The sequence below is a fragment of the Neolamprologus multifasciatus genome, chromosome 19, assembly GCF_963576455.1.
Source record: "Neolamprologus multifasciatus chromosome 19, fNeoMul1.2, whole genome shotgun sequence".
In the NCBI taxonomy this organism is placed as follows: Eukaryota; Metazoa; Chordata; class Actinopteri; order Cichliformes; family Cichlidae; genus Neolamprologus; species Neolamprologus multifasciatus.
The window spans coordinates 19,381,089-19,401,419 of NC_140457.1; the positions used below are offsets into that span (position 1 = coordinate 19,381,089).

Consider the following 20,331-nt stretch of genomic DNA (forward strand, 5'->3'; position numbering starts at 1 on the left):
TACTTGCAGTCTGGGCAAATGATCAAATCTCCAGAGTTACTGTGGTTTTAAACACTGTTCATTTTACAATTAAAAAAGGACCATTGTGCTCCTAGACTATTTTATAGACAATTTAAAGTGTACAGGTTGATTTTAACATCTAATAAAATCACTGTGCTTTCATAAACTATTTCATTAAAGGTTTAAGTACATTTGTCAGTGCAGACAGATATCAGTGGTGCACTGTGGATGCATGCTGGTTCACTAGTGTTTGCATATAAATCCAGTAAATGCAAGACATTTTTTCTCCACATGGTTATATAGCGGCAGCAACGAACGCAGCAAAGGTTAGTAAAACACCTGTCCTGCTGCATCCCACACAACAGAGGACAGACAAAGAGAACTGCACAAAATGATTGCCAATCACACGTTTGGATAGCAACTTTAAACAGCCACAAGGGGGCGATGTTACTTTACTTTAATTAACATTACTACAACGTCAGTAGACTTATCAGATAGAAACATTGGGAACTGAACATGTTAGGCATGGAGTGTATTTCTATTTATGTGTGTTAACAAAGAACATTTTCATATATAACGTTATACTATTGTCGTTATTGGAAACAGTTTGGAATAAGGAATCACGTTGAGGCGTTACCTTAATTGTTATTAGCTAATTTACTGTTAACTTACGGCGTAAAAGAAAGCAGCGTCAGATTACGTTTTATTTTTATTTCAGAAGTGAAATTTGATTGTAAACGGCGTTTTCATACTGTCTATAGTTTATCCTCATGACCCAGACAGTCAGTGCTGTACTAGGCGGCAGTAGCTGAATGAAGCAGACGGGAGGAAGTGGCTGTTAATGCAGCTCCACACCTTTCCGGTGTAGCAGCACTGCGACCAGCTCCACTCAAAGGAGAAAGGCGAGAGCTGGGTGTATTTCTGGAGAAAGGAGTGATAGATAAGAGGTAGGTAACTTGTATTGGAATTAACAGTTTAACCGATAAAGATATGTCCCAGACATTTTGTCATTGACGTGTGTATTATTCGTCCAGATAAGATTAGTTTTCTTAAGCTAACTACCGTTAGCTAGTTAGCCCGCGGCTAGCTAGCTAGGCAACAAGCTAGCTAATGTTAGCCTACTACCTGTGTGAAACAGCCACGAGCGATAGCTAGCTAATTTTTCATGTCTGACCCTCCCACCGAATCTCATTTCAGGGGGGACAGGAGTTACGCGAGTGGGTACATGTGCTGCTGAGTCACAGAGGTTATTCTCGAAGTCGTCCCTTCCCGCACGGCAAAGTTTCCCCGCACAGCGCTTGATGGAGTAGCCGCAGAAAGCAGCTTTTCTCCTTTGGTAAAGAACAAGGGCGCACCCGGCGAAGAGGACCGCCAGACACAGACACCACAAGGAATTCACAAGTACCGCGGCTTTTTGAGGGGAGGCCTATACTCACAGCGTCTACTACCCTTCACTTTTTAAATCGACTCTGCCCAAATTTCACACACCGCTTTGTGTTGTTTTACACAATACAATGAACGCACAGCAGCCGCTGGTGTCAAGTTCTTAACCTCACCGTGCCATGTTGTGTATAGGCCCCGAAACCCGTGTGATTTACTGAAGGTAAATGACCCCGCTCTCAACAGGATCCTGACAGACTTTAACGAGAAGTCCCGAAGTCCTGATAAGGTTTGACATGCTTAAGGACTTTTGACTTTCTAACCTTCAGTCACTCTTCAGAGACATGTTTCCACCAGTAAATATATTATAAAAACTGAAGTTGTAATCTAAGTGAGTAATTACCAAAACGGTATCTGAAACTTTTCTCAGTAGGCGCAGAATATATATGCACAAGAGTTCAAAATGGGGAAAATGCTCTCAAAAATATTTGGCAACAAGGAGATGAGAATATTGATGCTTGGACTTGATGCTGCTGGAAAGACAACAATCCTTTACAAACTGAAACTCGGACAGTCTGTCACCACAATCCCTACAGTCGGCTTCAATGTGGAAACTGTGACCTACAAAAACGTCAAGTTCAACGTATGGGATGTTGGAGGCCAGGATAAGATTCGCCCCCTGTGGCGACACTACTACACGGGCACCCAAGGGTTAATTTTTGTGGTGGATTGCGCGGACAGGGATCGCATCGACGAAGCAAGGCAGGAACTTCACCGCATCATTAATGACCGGGAGATGAGGGATGCCATCATCTTGATATTCGCCAATAAGCAAGACCTTCCGGATGCCATGAAGCCACACGAAATCCAAGAGAAGCTCGGATTGACCCGCATCAGAGATAGGAATTGGTATGTTCAGCCCTCCTGTGCGACCACAGGTGATGGACTATATGAGGGCTTGACATGGCTAACCTCAAATTACAAATCTTAATGATTGAGTTGCTGACTGTTTTAGGTCAAAACTATAATAAAGTTGCAAGTAACAAATAACTTCTCAAAATGAGTATGGTTAAGAAAAGTTGATTATTTCCCATTTATTTTTTAATACTATGTTTACCCCATGACTAATTTATCTCTAACTGGGTTTGCCGGCTTAAAGTTCGCTTGTACTCTGTAGCAGGCCTATATCACATTCATTATTTCTGGGGCTTGCTTGATGAATATTGAGTTAATTGGTCCTAAGGTTGAAGCCACAGAAATCACCGCCTTTGCCTATTCTTTCTCCTGTTTTGTATAATTTTTCTAATGAAGCTGAAGTTTTTATCTTAATTCTTGGACTAAAGCTTGTTTCAAGGTTTCTCGGTCTCTGTTGCATTGAACTTGGATTTTTTTTTTCTTCTTCTAAGGTGAGCTCTTTAATGTTATGTAGCCTACATGGAGGACTTTGACATTTGTTTTAAGACAGTACTGTGATGAAAAGTATTCATTCTCAATGGTATTGAGAAAAAAAATTTTCACCAATGCTTACATTTCATTCTCACCAGTTGGGGCATCAGAGGAGGGAAAAGAATGACTTTGGACATGTTTTGTTACCCCTCTCAGTACCCTTATGTGGGCTATATATTTAACTGATTGACCTTTTTGTGTCATGTCTTGATACCTAATTGTGCTGAATATTCAACAAATAGGCCTCCAGTAACTTTTAAACATGCTTGTCGGGATGCATTTTTGGTTTTTGGGTAATGCGTAGTCTGTCGACTCAATCTTTCCAAAGGAATGTCATTCAGTTCTGAGCTCTCAATCTGATACCACAGTTGATTAGCCTCAGCAATGGGACATTATATGATAGCCTATATCTGTAGCATGAGTACGAAAGTACATTAACCCTACATCAGAATCCATCTGTCACGCAGTCAGAGGGAGCTGCTTACTGGTGAAATGTTAAATGACACCTTGTGGGGCAGCTCTTACTCCTATTTTGACTGGGGGTACCATGTACAGAACAATGTCATTGTAATGTCTTATTAAAAAAGTGATTTTAAATCTTATATGTCTCTGTTTTTTCAAGAGTAAATGTAGTTGGTGGTTGACGAAACATTTTCAGGTTTTGGTAAACCTTTAAAAGCAGAAACATGTAATAGGAAGTTTGTTTCAATGTGTGAGAAGCTCAAGCTTACAATTCAAGTGTTAAAAATTCTCCCTCTGCTTAGTGGTATACTCCATAAATGTTTATATGTTCACCCCTTAGACTAAGTTGCTGGCCTCAGTTCCCTTGCCAGTAAATGAGGGGCGGGGGGGGGGAATGTACAAAACAGGAAGTCCCGACTGCTGTTCTTTTTGGAACAACAACAGAGCCACATGGTAGTTTGCATGGCATTTGGAAGGGCAGCGGAGATGTACAGCTGAATTGCGAATTCTTTTTGAATGTTGCATGTTGCTTGTGAGCCATAGTTAAGTTGATGCTGAGCTGTCAGTTGTAACTTCCTGAGTCTGCCTTTGCTTGGGACCAGCAGTTTAAAAAAAGTCTTGGTTGCTTTTATTCAAGCTGCCTAATAGAAGCCCTGCTGTTCAGAAATGAAAACTCTGTGTCTGAGTAATGCTCTGTGATTAAGTGAAAATATAGTTTGCCTGTTGGATATAGCGGAGAAACTGCTGATGGGAACAGATGTCCTACTTTTTAAGGAGCCTCTCATGACCGCGTTAAGATCATTTCTACATCCTTTGAAAATGCCAAAAGCTGCATAACAAGGGAAGTACCATGAATAATCAGTGTGTACTCTTACAAGATAAACACAAACATAAGTACCAACTAGCAGACTAGGAATAGTTGTGCAGTCTGTTCAATTCATACTTCTAAAACATGGACTTTCTTGCTGCTTGTATGCACTATTTCCTAGTTTAAGCAGACATAGTTGTACACTACATTGTCACTGAAATGTTTAGGGGTTAGTACTCCTCATAGAATATATTTTTGCAAAGTATGTCTTGTAAATATTTGAATTTGTCAGTTAGGACATGGAAAACAAATGTTTCCATTGAAACGTTTTTTTGCCAAAGACAGCACTGCTGGTGTTCACAAATCATCTAGCTGCTGTGTTTAGAGCAACAAAAGGTTAGCTAGCATTATTCTACAGATGTCCTAGAGTTTTTTGGCTCAGCATGACCTTGTGTCTTTTCCATTGAAACTGACACTATGAAAGCTAGTCATAAAGTGCACGTTTGCATTTACTGCAAGGTGATGCATTCTGTTTCATATGTATTATCTTTTGTCTTTCTTTTTATCATGTTTTGTGGAAAATTTGGTGTTTAGTGCGTTGCTGCAGGGGCCTCGGGATGTTTGCTTTAGCACAACGGAGGTTTCCGTCAGACAGGTCAGGTGACATCAATATGACTCTGCTTCTACTGATGTTTCAGACAACCCACATACGTAATGCAGCAGTGATTTATGATCAGCTACAAACACTCAGTCAAAGTATTCAAAGGGTACATGTAAATAGTTGCTTTCAGTAAGAGCTAGGTCTAGGGCCTTCATTAGACACTGATGGCAGCTTAATTGGGCTGTAATGGCCACTTTGGTTCCCACCACTTCATTACAACCATATGATCCTCACAGCTTTATTGGCAACACTTGGGCCCTGGGGCAAGGACAGAGAGTGTAAGCAGGTTTTATGACCTCTTCTCTGTAAAGATGAGACCTCCCGGCCCTTCTGTCAACTCCTTCTGCGCTCAGCAAAAATTCCTTACATTTCCTGGGAGGATAGGTTAGAAATGGGTGTTAGGTCACAGAAATAATGAATAATGAAGCTTGTTCTTCTTTTTTATGAAGCATTAGGGTTGTCAGGTTTTGCAAAAAAAAAAAAAAAAGTAGCAAATTTGACTGTTTTTACAGCAGCAAAGAAACAGGTTCTGTCAGGACCACACCAGCAAATGAGGATAATCAGCACTTGTTTCTCATGAGTCACCAGTGTCATAATTTGCAGAATAAGTAGGGCTTAAACTTCCACTGATCTGTGCAAGAATGTGTATGACAGATTTGTCTTAGCCCGCCAAAACGCGTGTTTGTTGGTGTGGTTCCCAGGACAACGGCCTGATGGGACCTCTGCCAGTGTGGCCTGGTGTTTTTGGTATCACACTGGTGGCTGGCTGCTGCACGTTTCCAATGAGTTCCTCTACTCTTTATGGAAAGAGGAAGAGTGGGGAGAAATCGAAAGATAACCTAATCTTTGCAAGTCAAGTTCTGCAATATTGGAATACCTTTTTTTTTTTTTTTAAACAATAACGGCTTGTCCTTCATTAGTCAACTTCAAAAGTTTTTAAACTACTCAGGAGAATCTGTTGTGGGTAGTATTGTAGCTGTACTCCTCCCATGCTTAGAATTGAATTGTGCTTGTGGTTTTCAGGGGTGTGGTTTGTCTTCCTCACTTGTCTTCACTTCCTCTAAACTCCAGCTGCAGATAACATTTGTGAAGGTAGGTGCTACCTTCACAATGCTCATTTTCAGACTGCAGGCCCTGAATATAGTCATCGCCACTTTAATGTTGGCCTGCAGGACGACAGCCACACCCTTCTAGCTAATCACTCAAGGATTTGAGATGCATGCACAAAACTAAACACCATTATTATTTATCTGCCAAATGGTAGGAGGGAACACCTACTTTAAGCCACGGTTTGCAGAGCTTAGTTCAGTGGCTTATTCTCAGGGACAATAAAACAGCCTCTTTGGTTATGAAACTACCCTCTATCACTTGCTCTCTGTCCTCTGGTTAAATCCCGTGCCCCTTCTTTGAGTGCGTTGTTAATAATGAACTGCACAGAGCTCAGTTTAAAACGGGTCCGGAAGTGGCTGAAAGTCGTTTTAGGTTTCCTGTTGAGGTTAACACTGTAGAATGCCATGGTAAATGCTGCATTTCTCTTTCGGTACCGTAGCTGGGGCTGGAATTTGTTTTGATTGCAGGTGTTTTGGAGTAGGTTTTGCTCATAAATGAGGTTTCCTACAAGCATGTTGTGGTTTTGATAGTGAGTAATGCTGTGCAGTGCAGACCAGTTACATGAGGTTGAAAATATGAGGCTGTGATATCCAAGGTGCACTCTGGGCATAAGTCCAAAACACATTCCATTCATATCTGAAGTGAGGGTTACTTACTGTGGTGAAACTGCAAATTCAGAGAACAAGAAAATGACTGTTAAGTGTTGGAAGTCCACCTGACATATCCAATTTGTTTGTTATTGCACAGACAAAGTGCTCATGCAGGCATTAACTAATTTAGGTCACAAAGAAAACCGTTTCGCTGGCTGGCATCCAATCTGTTCAGTTATTTTTTTTTAAACCTCAGAGCTGCTATTTATTTTCCGTTACACATAAATGTGTCCAGAGAGTACTCTTGAAAAGTGATAAAATGTTTGTGTGCACCAGTTGAACTGTGCTTTTTGAACAGCACCACAAATAGAGTAAAGAGTGTTAACCATCGTTGCTTTCAGGTGTCAGAAGTGCTACAGACTGGGAGGAGGAGGGGCAGGCATAAATGGTGCTGCAGCTTGAGGCCTCTCGAGCATCTTGCTTGCAAGAAACAGAAATTTAAGTCTGTTTCTGAAGTAAAATGAAATCAGTTTGATTTTCTTTTTAGATTAGTTGCTTATTTAATGCATTGGCCTAAGGCCTATTCATACAGTACACAGAACACTGACCTTTGTCATGTGGCATCTGCTATGCTGATGCCACATGACAAACCTCCACAGTGTTAAAGGATGAGCCACTAAGCAGTGATTCTAACACTGCAGTGTGTACTACTATAGACAGCAGTCATTCACCCAGGAGCAGTATCCACCAACCGCATGGAGTCACCCACAGCCTTCACACACTCGCTGACAGGATGATGAAGATCCATGCAAAGTGAACTCAGAGACTTTCCTCAGGAGCTCGCCGTCACACTCCATGACTGACTACATCTGTGTATGTGACAAGATCGCTGTAATTACAGCAGAGTCAGTGTTTCGCGTGACAGTGCATCTGGATTAAACAACAATTTGGGTTTGGAAGGAAGTCTCAGATCTGTGGCGAGCCGGGTGATGCGACACACACTCACTCACTCACGCACACAGTCTGGATTCAGACTGTTATGAGGTAATGACTCGGGGAAACTTTACACAAAAGCACACAGCTACACTGCTTCCCTGCTCTAAAATTCTTCCTTCTGTCCTGGACCACCAAACATCTTTAAAATGACAAATTCATCACTGCACTAGTATGCCGTGGAGACAGCAGTCACAGGAAGTGAAGTCACAGGAACTTTGGTATTTCAACCAAGGGATCAATAAACTACTACTACATTTTTTTGCTGACATCAGTAAATGACCATGACTGTGTCACATACACTGCACATATGTATATATGTATATATACTTGCACATGCATATTATGCATATTATTGTAAAACCTAATATTGCCTACAAAGACAATCAAATGATCTTTGATTAACAAATGTCATTACAGGCATAGCGCTGACATTAGTGCACTAACAGGGATGAAAGGAGAGTAAAGTGTGTGCAGTATTCTCACAGTACTCCCCTCTCAACTGCAGCACAGCTGTCTTAACAGCACCCCCGCCCTCCCCCTGTTCCCCTGCAGGGGTGTGTTTGGGGGGGGGGGGGGGAAGCATTGTGTTTCTATAAGCTAGTTGTCCCATTGGGCTTCCCTGGCACAGTACCACCTCTTGCTCTCAGATCCAATGAACAATGAGTGCTGCAGATTATTAGCATTGTTGTGTCCCATCTTTCCAGATGAGGATAAAGAGATAGCTGAAAGAAACAAATACAGTGCTTGGTAAGCGAGGTCTGGCCTGCTCCCTCTTGGTGCACCGTAAAGTTCAGTCGGGCTCAGATTGCTATGTAAAATGGAGGGGGGGGTCTATGTCTATGTCTGTGGATACACCTTTGCGGAATCAGAGAAGTCACTCTTTCATGCAGGCCTTCTTCTATTTTTAATTAGCCTCGTTTGATGTCTATTCTTGAGCCACTCCCTTAAAGTTTGCGAGAAAATGAGTCTTCCTTTCTGGAGCAGTGTCTCTTGGCTCCAGGCAGCGTGATGATGGTGACACAAAGGATCCTCTGTGTCACTTGGCTGTGATGCAGCAGAGTTGAGCACACCACACGGACTGCTGGAGTCAGACTCTCCTCCACCCATCTGGTATTGGGGGGAGTGCTGCACTGCTACCTCATGTTAAATTGTTTTACAAGAATGCTGATTATGAAATCCATTGCAGGTGTTGACTAGCCCAAGACAATAATTAAACTTTTTTTTTTTTTTAAACAAAAAAATCCCAGCATGCATGAGATACTATGGACTTGTATTCCAAATACAGGTTTTCTACACCATTAAGAGTTATTCCTACTTATAGCACCATCTGTTGGCAGAAAATGCCCCCATTCTGTCTTGATGGTTACCAGAATCCACAGTAATGTGCATGTGTGTCTGATATATATGATAACAGATTACCGAGACACTGCCGCTGCTTCACTGTGGGCTGTCCTCATTTACAGTGGGCCTTCCTATTCCCCTGTTGTGTGAGCCTAATTAGTCATCCACAGGAACAGCACAACTACACCGTTTTAATTATTTTTGGTTAACATTTAAGGAAAACACCAGGGATGGGGAAATATATTTTGAGTTACTTAAGTGGAAGACCCATGGATGGGGTGGGGAAGAAAGTGTTGACACAGAATAATACAGCTCCCCTTTACCCCTCTAATCTCCTCAGTAACCCCTCTGGGTCCTGTCCCCACCACACTGGGAGGCATGGACTTATTACCAGCTGTGAGTCAAATTAATTAGGCAAACGTGTCCCAGCCAAACCAAAGCAGACCTTAACCGCAAGTTAATTCTGACTGTAACGGTCCAGCTGCACAATGTGCAAGTGAGAGTGGCACAGGAGGGCCACAGGGAATGATTATCTTACATGATCCGCTGTATTTATTTATAGTAACTGTAAATAAAAAATAAAAAGGGAATTAAACTCACTTGCTCCTTTCTTCATAGGCATTCTCGTCGACCAACATCTGTAATCTGATTCGATCGCACCACACCTCTGCCTCTCTTGATCAAATGCTCATTTTAAACATTCACATGTACAGTTAGAAGAGACTGGTTAACTGGTTTGTTATCTGGAATAGAAAGGTATACACATACAATTTTCTTCATGTTTTCAGATTGATTGATTTCAATCATTATAAGTATTCTGATTTCATGTTGACTCTATACACAAAGCTAAAGCACCTGCGCCTGTAGTATTATTAGCCACTGCTCTGCTCTACTAATAACGCCAACTCTCAGGGAAATTTATATACAGTGGGCTTTTCTGCCTATTAAAATAGGTAAGTGTTGCATTCATCCAGTGATCACGTTGGACCATTTCATTAATGTGTAATCAAACTTGGATCTATTGTACTATTTCTTTCATAAATCAATTTGAGTATTTAGGGGGATCTCATCCTGTCAACTTCAGTATTAACATTTTACTTGGCCTGAGTGTTTGAGGACAACGTGCTCATTACCCTACAGCTCTACTGTGTAAACAGACAGCAGCATGAAAGGCTGTGAGGGGCCCCTGCATGCCTGTGGGAGTATGGGGCGTACTTCATGGTTTTATGCTTGAAAAGGAACCATAATCTTCCACCTAATCTGGGGCTTTGAGTGGAATTCCCCTCACATGGACGGCAAAAGCTGGCATTGCAGATCTCTGTTGTCCTCCATTTTTAAAGATTGGGGACCCCACATAAAGATATAGATTGAAATTTTTAGTTATACATTCAATTTGTTACCCTAACCTCACTTCATATGAAAAGTTAACAAAACTGTCTTCACATCTTCATATTTAATTGTTGAGCGAGCAGCCAGGCTCTTTAATGAATCAGTGCACACAATTAAATCCTTTCCTAAGTTTCAGATTTTAAGCAACTACTTCTTACAAGTGTCTGAATTTACATAATTCACAAGATGAAAATCACAAAGAAAACCACTCTAAACACCACTTATCACTGTCATCAGGTGCTTATTTCTGCATGAAGTTGTCAATATTTTTATGTAAACATGTAATTGTACATATTATCCAATTATTTAATTATCACTTGCTAAATATTCCAAGTTTAATGGTATACAATGGGAAAATATGTCTGTGCTCAAGAGCAGAAGTCCAATAGGTTTCATGTTTGCAGCTTTTTGCAGATGCCTAGGGCGTAAAGGCTTCACTTTCACATCTGCTTAACTGTATTTTGTGTAAACAAGACGAACTGAAAAGGCCCAGGGGGATGTTGCCTCTTGCTCAAACAATGCACTTGTTTCTCCGATCTGTCCTTCACATGTCTGCCATCTAGCTTCACAGCAACAGAACTACATGGACTGAAAGAGAACTCTACTGTTTTAAAGAGCAGGAAAAAATAGTGTCTGTGTGTTGATTTAATCATGTGTGCTCCAGTCAAATAACACACACAGTAATTTAACAGCATGCTTCCCTTTAAAAAGTTAAAAAAATTTAATATCTTAAACAAGCTCAGTACACTGTTCCAAGTTTCTATGTCACAATCGGAGTCCGATAATCAGGCTTTTCTTCGAATGTTCAGAATGTGGATGTCTGGACTGCTAAATTCTGGGTCTTGTTTCTCTGAAGGAATCTCCTCACAGCAGAAGTTCTGTTGCAGCAACTTAAAAAGAAATGAGAGCAGGTCAGACGATAGCTATGACAAATATCTCCACTTAGTTTGTGGAAATAAAAACATAATCTAACCTCAAAAAACTGCCTTTCCACTTCTGGGTTGACACCCTCAGTGCGCTGCTCATAGCAGCAAACAATGCAGGTCTTTGGTCCACAAAGCAGCTTCAAGCTCTCCACCAGTGGAACAATTGACTGTATGGAAATAAGATGACTCACAATGAGACATACAACACTTTTTCAGAATGATTGTAATGTTGCAATCTTGTAGGGGATCATAATGGATTGAAAACTACAGGAAAGTACCTGCTCATAATAGATGCAATCTGCCATAAGGACATAATCTGGGTGAGGCAAAAATTCAGACACATCTTCACCCCTGTAATAGTGGAAATAAAATATTAAGCATATGCTGAATGTCCTGCTGAAGTATTACTGTGAAATTTATATCATAAGACAAATAGGAAATGTAAGTACAAACCATTTCAGTACCTTGGCAGTTATGGATCCACTGCTAATAAGCGCCTGGTTTTCGTGGATGTTCATCTTCAACAGGGTCTGTAAATCTTCTAGGTCTGTTACTATTACCTGTGCTCTGCAGGAATTTTGTTTTAAAAAATATAAATAAATCACCAATACTGACTTTTCCCATATGATTACTAAAACATAGTAGTAGTGCAATGAATGACGTTTAAATATTTTGATATTTAAACACAACACTAAGATCACATATAAAAAAACAACTCACCCTAGCGTTGCTACCATAAGACCAACTACTCCCGTACCAGCTCCCAACTCTAACACAGTCCTACCAGACCAAACGTTCACACCTGAAGACGGATCGTAAAACTGCTTTGTCTCTAAATACTTTGCGAGAACAATAGCTGCATCCCACACAACGCAGCCAACATCTCCCAAGAAGCACTGCTTAACTTTTAGGGCACAACCGTCGTTTCTGTCTATTTCTCTGACAAAATATTCATTCTCGTCCGCCTTAGCCGCCATGTTGGCCAAAACAGAAACAGAAATAGAACTTCCGGTCTTATATATTTTTTTAAATAAAAGACTTACCTCGCCTAACATTAGGACTGGTGCACAGAGTTGTGCTTGATGCTTTAAAAAAGTTATGTATTTCTAATATTTCTATTTCATTATTTTAAAAATACAATCATAAACAATGAAAAGTCTATGGCATCACAAAAATATAAGATACGACAAGAAATACTTATCTTAATATTTATTTTTTTAAAAATACAATTAAAATTAAATTTTAATAGCAAAAAATCAAACAGAATTTAAACAAAAGTTGCAAAAAATAAAAAAATAAGATACAGCTAAATTTAATTAAATTAAAGACATGAACGTGAGCGATGATTAGCGGGTCCTTCTACCGTAGCACATTTTAAAATTATTTAAAATTATTTGAAGCGTACCAAGAACCATGGTTTCTTTTAGAGAGTGAAGGCTTATAGGGATTTCTTCTTTTTTTCTTATTTTCTTTTGACCTCATAATAACAACAACAACAACATTAAATAATAATAATAATAATAATAATAATAATAATAATAATAATAATAATAATTGTTTTGTGTCTTCCCGACTTGAAGTGAATTTTTTGTACATTTATTTGTTTATTTATTTGTAGTTTTTTTTTGTAATTCACAATAACTGTTATTAATGACCGATTATATAAATAATAATAATAATAATAATAATAATAATAATAATAATAATAATAATAATAATAATAATAATAATAATAATAATAAATAGATACATTAATATTACTACAATTAACTTGACGTGCCGGAAGCCGTGACGTGTTCGCGCGCCACTGCGAACTGCGGTGTGGCGGCGGTAATTTTGCTTGCTAGCTGAGAAAACTAGCAGCTGAGAAGCAACTTCATACTGTTTGTCGAAGTGTAGTAACTGAATATTACCGAGGTACATCTGAGTCTGTGTTTGTTAGTTGTCCTGCCTCTGCATAGGTTTAAAATGTTTGCCAGCAGCACAGAGGAGGTAACTGATGGTTACGCCTCAGCATGTGAACAGTCGTGGGGTACTGTACCTAAGGACAAAAGTGGACTGAACGAAACCTCCTCTTGTGTCACATCAGCTTCCTCTGCTTCATCAAAGCAAAGTTTAAATGAGGGCAGTACGAGCTCCCGCCACGGCCCATCATCTGGAACGGCCTCAGGTGATGTCCTAACATTAGCAAGTTTTATTTTGGGGGGAGTGAGATTAGATACCAAAAAACTTGCTAACATTGACATTTCTGTTATGAAATGATCAATTTTTTTTAATTGAGAGCAGTTGGGGCACCCGGCAAAATTTGGCTCTGGGCATGACACAACAGTAATAATACTGTACTACACCTCTTTTCTTATGTTTCCTATTGCTATAGGTCAATTACCAAGCAGCTGTAGAATAGGCAAGCCAGCTTCATTGCTCCTTTCATCTTGTTCAGAGAGCTCATCTTTCCACAGCCGTGGAGGAACACCGAGACATAGAAGGACCCCAGGGTCTGGTGGGGCACCTGGTACATATCCTGCACAGAGTTATTGATTACTCTGGTATTAATTAAGCATATTTTTAAAATAAGATATTACTATTAACAAAGAACTTTTTATGCAGGAACAAGTTGCTCATCTGGATCCACAAACGCTGGTGCTTCTGTGGTTGTGGTAGTAGTTGAAGGACGTGGCTTAGCCAGAGGAGAGATTGGCATGGCTAGTCTTGATTTGAAATGCCCAGAGCTTGTACTCTCTCAGTTTGCAGATACAGGAACATATGCCAAGGTAAACCGCCCATGTCCTACTGTCATTTAGCACTTAAAACAGACTGGGACACATGGAATTGATATTTCAGTCATGTGTTATTCATCTGAAGGTCATAACCAAGATTCACATCTTGGTCCCAGTGGAAATACTGATGCCAGACACAGCCAGTGAGAAGGGGAAAGGAACAAAGCTGTTCAATCTCATCACTGAGAATTTTCCGGTACAAATGCAACAATAACACACAATTCTTTTAAACAAATTTCCACTTAAAGTAGAGAGTAGCCAACTTGTGCTTAAGTATTCACTGAGTTGCTGTGGTGCAAACAAAATTTTATTGGGTGTTTTTTCTTCAGGGTGTACCTTTCACTCCAGTGCAAAGGAAGTATTTTAATGAGAAGAAAGGGCTGGAGTACATTCAGCAGCTGTGTGCCCCAGAATTCAGCACTGTTGTTATGGAAGTTCAAGCTAAGTATGCTATAGATAGATAGAGAGATACTGTAGCCTAATACTTTTGTCATTGCCCAATGTAATAACTTTTTTTTTTAGGTATTATTGCCTAGCAGCTGCAGCTGCTTTGCTGAAGTACTTAGAGTTCCTCCAGAACTCTGTCTACGTCACCAAGTCCCTTAAAGTGAGCTTTAAAGGGAGTGAGCAGACAGCCATGATTGACTCAGCATCTGCCTGTAACTTGGAATTGGTGGTTAATAATAGAAACTACAGGTGAGATGGAAAGCGATGATAAGAACAACATCCTTTTTATGTAGTTCCTCTGTCATGCAGTCTGACTGTGCCTTTTCATTTTTCGTTCTAGGAGTGACCATACTCTTTTCGGGGTACTCAACCACACAAAAACACCTGGTGGTGCCAGAAGGTTGCGCTCCAACATTTTGGAGCCTCTAGTTGGTGTGGAAACAATCAACACTCGCCTGGACACCATACAAGAGCTGCTGAAAGATGAGGAGCTTTTCTTTGGCTTAAAGAATGGTTGGAAACAGGCGCAAAAAGTTTGAATCATTATAAGTATTCTGCATACTGAAAATTAGAGCATATCTGCATTGACTGTTTGTTCTTCTGGCCCTTTTAGCCATAAGTCATTTCCTTGACATTGATCAGCTGCTCTCAGTTCTCGTCCAAATCCCAAAGAAGGAAACAGTGCGTGCAGTACTTTCAGTGCTTGTGACAATATTCTGTTTGCTTACTTCTGTGCATTTGTCACTGCTGTTACTTTTTTCTTCGACAGTTTCAAGTTGCTGAAGCAAAGATTGCACATATCATTCAGCTGAAATACACCCTGGACCTGGTGCCGAGGTTAAGGGTCTGTGCCGCTAACATCCTCAAACAAAATCGCCCAGTAGCCATGGACAGAATAAGAAAACAATTAATTCATTAAAAGCTAATTGTGACTTAGTTATAATGCAAATGCTGAGTCTTTGTTAAAGTTTTATACCATTTAAACAGATGTTGCTGAAGAACCGGAACACAGCTCTGCTCAAGGCATATAGTACAACACTTGAAGATAACAGGTTGTAAATTTTGTGCTTATGTACGATGAACTGAATTTGCTAGTTACAATCTCCTGTCTACAGACTCATTCCGCTGTGTACATTTATGTCTGCCTCAGGTTTGACATGATACTGGAGCAGATCAAGACTGTGATCAATTATGACACAACTTACATCAAAGATAGCTTTAAAATGCGCACCCAGAAGTGTTACGCTGTGCGCCCAAACATCAACAAGTTTCTTGACATTGCCCGGAAAGCTTACACTGAGATAGTGGACGACATTGCAGGTGTCAATGCTTAGTGTTTACCAGATAACTTTGTCTTGCGATGTTTAGGTAATCTGCTCTTACCTTTAGCCATGCTTCATGTCATTGTGCTGCACAGAGCTTGTGAACCAGCTGGGGGAAAAATACGGCTTGCCAATGCGTACTAGCTTCAGCACAGCTCGAGGTTTTTTCATCCAGCTGAAGCTTGAAGGACTAACCTTACCAGAAGGGAAACTCCCCTCAGAGTTCATCAAAGTAAGGTCCACTGAAGGCAGCCAGACTTTTAGCAAAAAAAATCGAACTCGGCATTAGTTGTTAATAAAGGATGCTAAATTGCCGCCGGTGGGACAATAAGGTTGACATTGAATGAAGAGGGAAAAACCTGCATTTCAACATCTTTTCACCTCAGGTAACTAAGCACAAGAACAACTATGGCTTCACCACTGCAGACCTGATGAAGAAGAACAGCCGGTGTGAGGAGGCCCTGAGGGAAATCTTTCACATATCTTATGTGTGAGTTGATCACTATCTCGTGACTTACAAACATGAACAGAAAATTGAGGTAAAGGAATATAGCTTTGTGGTATGACTGTTCTTAGCAGTTTTACAGTTTTGTACAGTGTTGTGCAAAAGTCTTGAGTTGCCCCTCATTTCTTTATGTTTTACTAGAAAACTAAAAGTTAGAGCCAAAACTTTTAAATTTGGGTTAAACTCTCCATAAGAGCTGCCACAACCAATTTTCAGTGCAATCCTGTGATATTCAAGCATACCTTGTTCTTTTCCTCCCTGTTTTCTTTCATTAATAATGGCTCCTTAACAGCCACTGAAGTCATTTCTGATGAGGCGTCATTGAACAGTAGAGGGATCAACTAAAGGTCCAGGTGCATCTCTGAGGTTCTGGGTGGGGTCTTTGCTGAATTTTTTCCTATTTCTTAATGACTCAACTTTCAGATACTGTTCATCTGCTGTAGATAGTCTTTTAAGCCTGCTATTTCGTTTGTCTTTCACTTGTTCATTATCAAATTTCATATCAAGTTCATTATCAAAGACACACTGCACACCATGCTGAGATGTGCCAAATTTTAGCCTTTTGAGAATTACCTTGTTGCTGCAAAAGTATTTTACGTTGTAAAACTTTATTATTTTTGGCAATTTTATAGATTCACCTAAAGACATTGGAATAAATTATGTCTTTTGTAAGATAGGCTGTCAGTAACAAAGTTTCTAAATATACAATTTAAAATGGGTTCTTTGCTAAGCGTTAGATCCTTTTTAATGCTTGAATGATTCATAGATCAGCCATAAGTCGCTTAACAAGCAAAACAATATTCGTAGGAAAATGGTCAAGTACAAGGACTGGAAAGAAAATTTGTGAAAAATCAGCCAGTGTCCAAAGAAAAACTTTGAAAGACCTTCAGAAAGCCTGGAAAGTCATTACTCAAGACAAATAAAAGAAAAATTTCAGAAAGTTTTGGCTCTTTGGAAGCAAAATATGAAGAAATAAGGGTTGAGTCAAGACTTTTGCACAGTATTGTAATTGCAGAACTTTGATCTGATTTACTGATCTTTACCAGTTGATGTTATTTAAGGGGTTACTTAACTACTTTAAAACCAATTATTCAACTCATGCAATAAACTGGGGAATGTAGATTTTTCTCCGTGGCCAAGTTCTGTTTTTAATTATGCTTATAAGGACATATCTATTAAACGTTGTTGTACTCTCTGTCCACTAGGGGGCACTGTTTATTAGCCATAATTTCTGTTCAGTTCAGTTTTTATTTCCCTGAATCATGTAACCTGTCTCCATACAGGGTGATATGCCAGCTGCTGAGAACTATCCATGAGCACATTCACTGCCTTTATAAGCTCTCTGATGCTCTATCCATGTTGGACATGTTGCTGTCCCTGGCAAATGCATGCACCATCTCAGACTACGGTAAGCATGAATCACTGTTGATTCCAGCTCTCAAGTCAGTCAGACTGTCATATTAACCATGACAAAGCCTGAACTGTTGTCTGAAGGTGTGCTGTGTGCTGCACAAGGCAGCACCCAGCCATCATCACACATGACAGCCAGAAGCGCCTCTACTGAGCTGGCAGCTCTGCTGGCCTTAGTTCTTTTCTGTGTCTGTCGTGGGCAGCACCAACCCAATCAGCCATGTGGGTGGTGAGTGCTGGCCCTCAGCTGTCTGAAAGTGTCTCGTTATAGACACGTGCTGACTGCCTGCCCCCTTTCTATCCCAGCCAGCTTGTACTCAGATTACCCGTCTTACATAACTGCGCACTGATGTGCTGTACTTACCGAGACAAATCTACCCAGCAGAGGAGCTAACTGCCTTACCTCTAGCAGAAATCGGTGTGTTACTATGTTATGACACCTTTAAGTGAACGAGTAATAAATGGTGTATATAAATATAATTTTATAGATGGCACGTGTGTTTTTTTTCACCAAACATTAGAAATGAATGTAAGGCTCAGTATGTAAACAGAGTTATTGTTTTGTGTTTTTCTGTTCTGTCCGCCAGTGCGTCCAGAGTTTACAGACACATTGGCCATCAAACAGGGCCGTCACCCAATTCTGGAGCGAATTGGCAGACAGCAGCCCGTATCGAACAATAGCTACATCTCTGAGGGCAGCAACTTTGTCATCATAACAGGACCCAACATGAGTGGCAAATCCACTTACCTCAAACAGGTGGCGCTATGTCAGATCATGGCTCAGATAGGTCAGCAGGAAGTTATAAACCCACCTTCCCCATGTGAAATTTAAATGTAGGCCTGGTCATTTCTGTGCATTAATTCAACACTGTATTTTTATTTCAGGCTCGTTCGTCCCTGCTGAGTATGCTTGTTTTCGTGTTGCTGATCAGATTTTCACCAGAATTGGTGTAGATGATGACTTTGAAACCAACTCTTCCACCTTCATGTTAGAAATGAAGGAGGTACATATTCCTAAGTTATATTTGAGCAAACAAAACAAAAAACATCAATCAAAAAGATTATTAATATGTAATTAACTGAGTGTGTCTGTCCAAAAGATCTCTTACATAATCCACAATGCAAGTGACAAGTCCCTGATTATTATAGACGAGTTGGGGCGTGGTACCAGTGCTGAGGAAGGGATTGGTATTTGTCACTCAGTCTGCGAGTTCCTCCTTGGCCTGAAGGTACAGTATGCCCTAATACAGCCCTGCATCACCACTCCTTTCTCTAAACTGAAAAACAGATGGTTCCGGTTCTTATGCACCATATTAGCTACTTAATTTGTAACTTATTGTTACACCTGTTAGATCAACAGTAGAACGGTAGAACCAACAAAGAGATTGGGCATTCTCCTAATTTTCAAGGTGTGTCCTGTTTCTTGCAGGCATTCACTCTGTTTGCTACACACTTCCTTGAGCTGTGCCAGCTGGAGTCTCTGTACCCGAACGTGGAAAACCAGCACATGCAGATTCAGCATACACGCAGTGGTGACACTGGTGCAGAGAGCGTGGTATACACATATTTGCTGAATCGAGGATCTTCTGAAGAAAGACACTATGGTACAGAGTCAGTGAAATCCAACAACAGCCCTGTTGGCATTTTTCATGGAATCAGTCACAGAGCTTGTTTTTGTTTTTCTAGGACTGAGAGCAGCAGAAATGACAGCCCTTCCTTCAACCATAATTCAAGAGGCAAAGACAATTGCTTCAAAAGTTAGCCAGCAGTTTTTGGTATGGTTTAGAAAGTTCAGTTATTGACTTTTTATCCTAACATCTTTGGGTCGTTAACGTCTTCTCTGTGCCTTTAAAATTAACAGTTCATTTTCACCTGTGCTTATATGGAAGGTCCCATTTATGTGCCACAGTATTACAAATTATAATCAACAGAAAGCCAGCGTTAGACACTGAGAGACAAATGCTGTATCATGGCTAAATATGTATTTCATTGATAATAATCAGAGAATTCAGAGAATTGCTGGATAAAAAGAGAAGACCTAACATGTTTTATTCTTTCAGGCTAGACATCACACTGATCCAGAAACTCAGAGGCAGCGAGCTGTGTACCACCTCTCCACACGCCTGCTTCAGACTGCTAGGAACTCAAGACTAGACCCCGATAGCCTGCGAATGTATCTGAAAGGGCTAAAGAAGCAGTATGAGGCAGAGCTTCAGACTGCAGGACAAGCAGTGGATGCAGAGGAGCAGTGACTTGACTCTAAGCCTTTCAGCATGGAGGAGCTTTTATACACTTTCTTTTTTGTCTGTGATCTCGACATGACACCCTGAGTTTAAAGATGACCTTATCTGACATAAACAGATATACAAATGTTTTTATAAACTATGTCATAATAAATAGTTTCTGTGTAAATTTGTTGTGTTTGTGATTTTTAATGCAAACTAAAACATAGCAGAATGTGCATTAAGTTAATAACGTCCCACTCTCTTAGTTTACAATTACATAAATATTGCCATAATGGTAAGCAAAGATCTGCTGGAACTTGTCATACAACTATAGTACTCTGGTCTGTAGACTTTAGGGAAGTGCGCTGGACCACTCCTCTTTCAGTATCGTAAGATTTACAAGCCAAGAATGTTTCGAAAGGGCGGTACTTTTTACTTATTGTTTGTAATGTGATGACATGTGGCCTTCGGTGTGCCACGAGTCTCAAAATGAACGCTCCTTAGCAGGCTGACTGTGACCCGCCCCCGCGAACCAG

The 20,331-nt window shown here is 40.3% G+C and overlaps 3 protein-coding genes across 4 annotated transcripts; 2 read left to right on the forward strand and 1 right to left on the reverse strand.

Annotated features, from left to right (window-relative positions):
- The first annotated feature begins 566 nt into the window (after positions 1-566).
- On the forward strand, positions 567-3,423 carry arf6b (ADP-ribosylation factor 6b). The gene is made up of 2 exons (XM_085143314.1): positions 567-947; positions 1,198-3,423. Exon 2 carries the CDS (start codon positions 1,844-1,846, stop codon positions 2,369-2,371), a length of 528 nt encoding a protein of 175 aa, XP_084999440.1. The 5' UTR covers positions 567-947; positions 1,198-1,843; the 3' UTR covers positions 2,372-3,423.
- Positions 3,424-10,885: 7,462 nt separating this feature from the next.
- Positions 10,886-12,111, reverse strand: vcpkmt (valosin containing protein lysine (K) methyltransferase). The gene is made up of 5 exons (XM_085143313.1): positions 11,830-12,111; positions 11,563-11,676; positions 11,388-11,460; positions 11,157-11,276; positions 10,886-11,073 (listed from the first exon to the last, which is right to left on the reverse strand). Exons 1-5 carry the CDS (start codon positions 12,084-12,086, stop codon positions 10,969-10,971), a joined length of 669 nt encoding a protein of 222 aa, XP_084999439.1. The 5' UTR covers positions 12,087-12,111; the 3' UTR covers positions 10,886-10,968.
- Positions 12,112-12,908: 797 nt separating this feature from the next.
- Positions 12,909-19,982, forward strand: msh4 (mutS homolog 4). Of its 2 annotated transcripts, none has more exons than XM_085143328.1 (20): positions 12,909-13,279; positions 13,487-13,609; positions 13,717-13,880; positions 13,972-14,082; positions 14,216-14,331; positions 14,409-14,582; positions 14,674-14,846; positions 14,947-15,014; positions 15,103-15,177; positions 15,321-15,385; positions 15,484-15,653; positions 15,751-15,887; positions 16,042-16,145; positions 17,444-17,568; positions 18,158-18,358; positions 18,456-18,574; positions 18,671-18,799; positions 19,000-19,174; positions 19,257-19,345; positions 19,631-19,982. In XM_085143328.1, the coding sequence occupies exons 1-20, from the start codon at positions 13,078-13,080 to the stop codon at positions 19,820-19,822; spliced, it is 2,712 nt and encodes a 903-aa protein (XP_084999454.1). In that variant the 5' UTR covers positions 12,909-13,077; the 3' UTR covers positions 19,823-19,982. The 2 variants fall into 2 exon arrangements, with proteins under 2 accessions (XP_084999454.1, XP_084999453.1); XM_085143327.1 differs by having other exon boundaries at positions 12,910-13,279; positions 13,487-13,621.
- Positions 19,983-20,331: the final 349 nt, after the last annotated feature.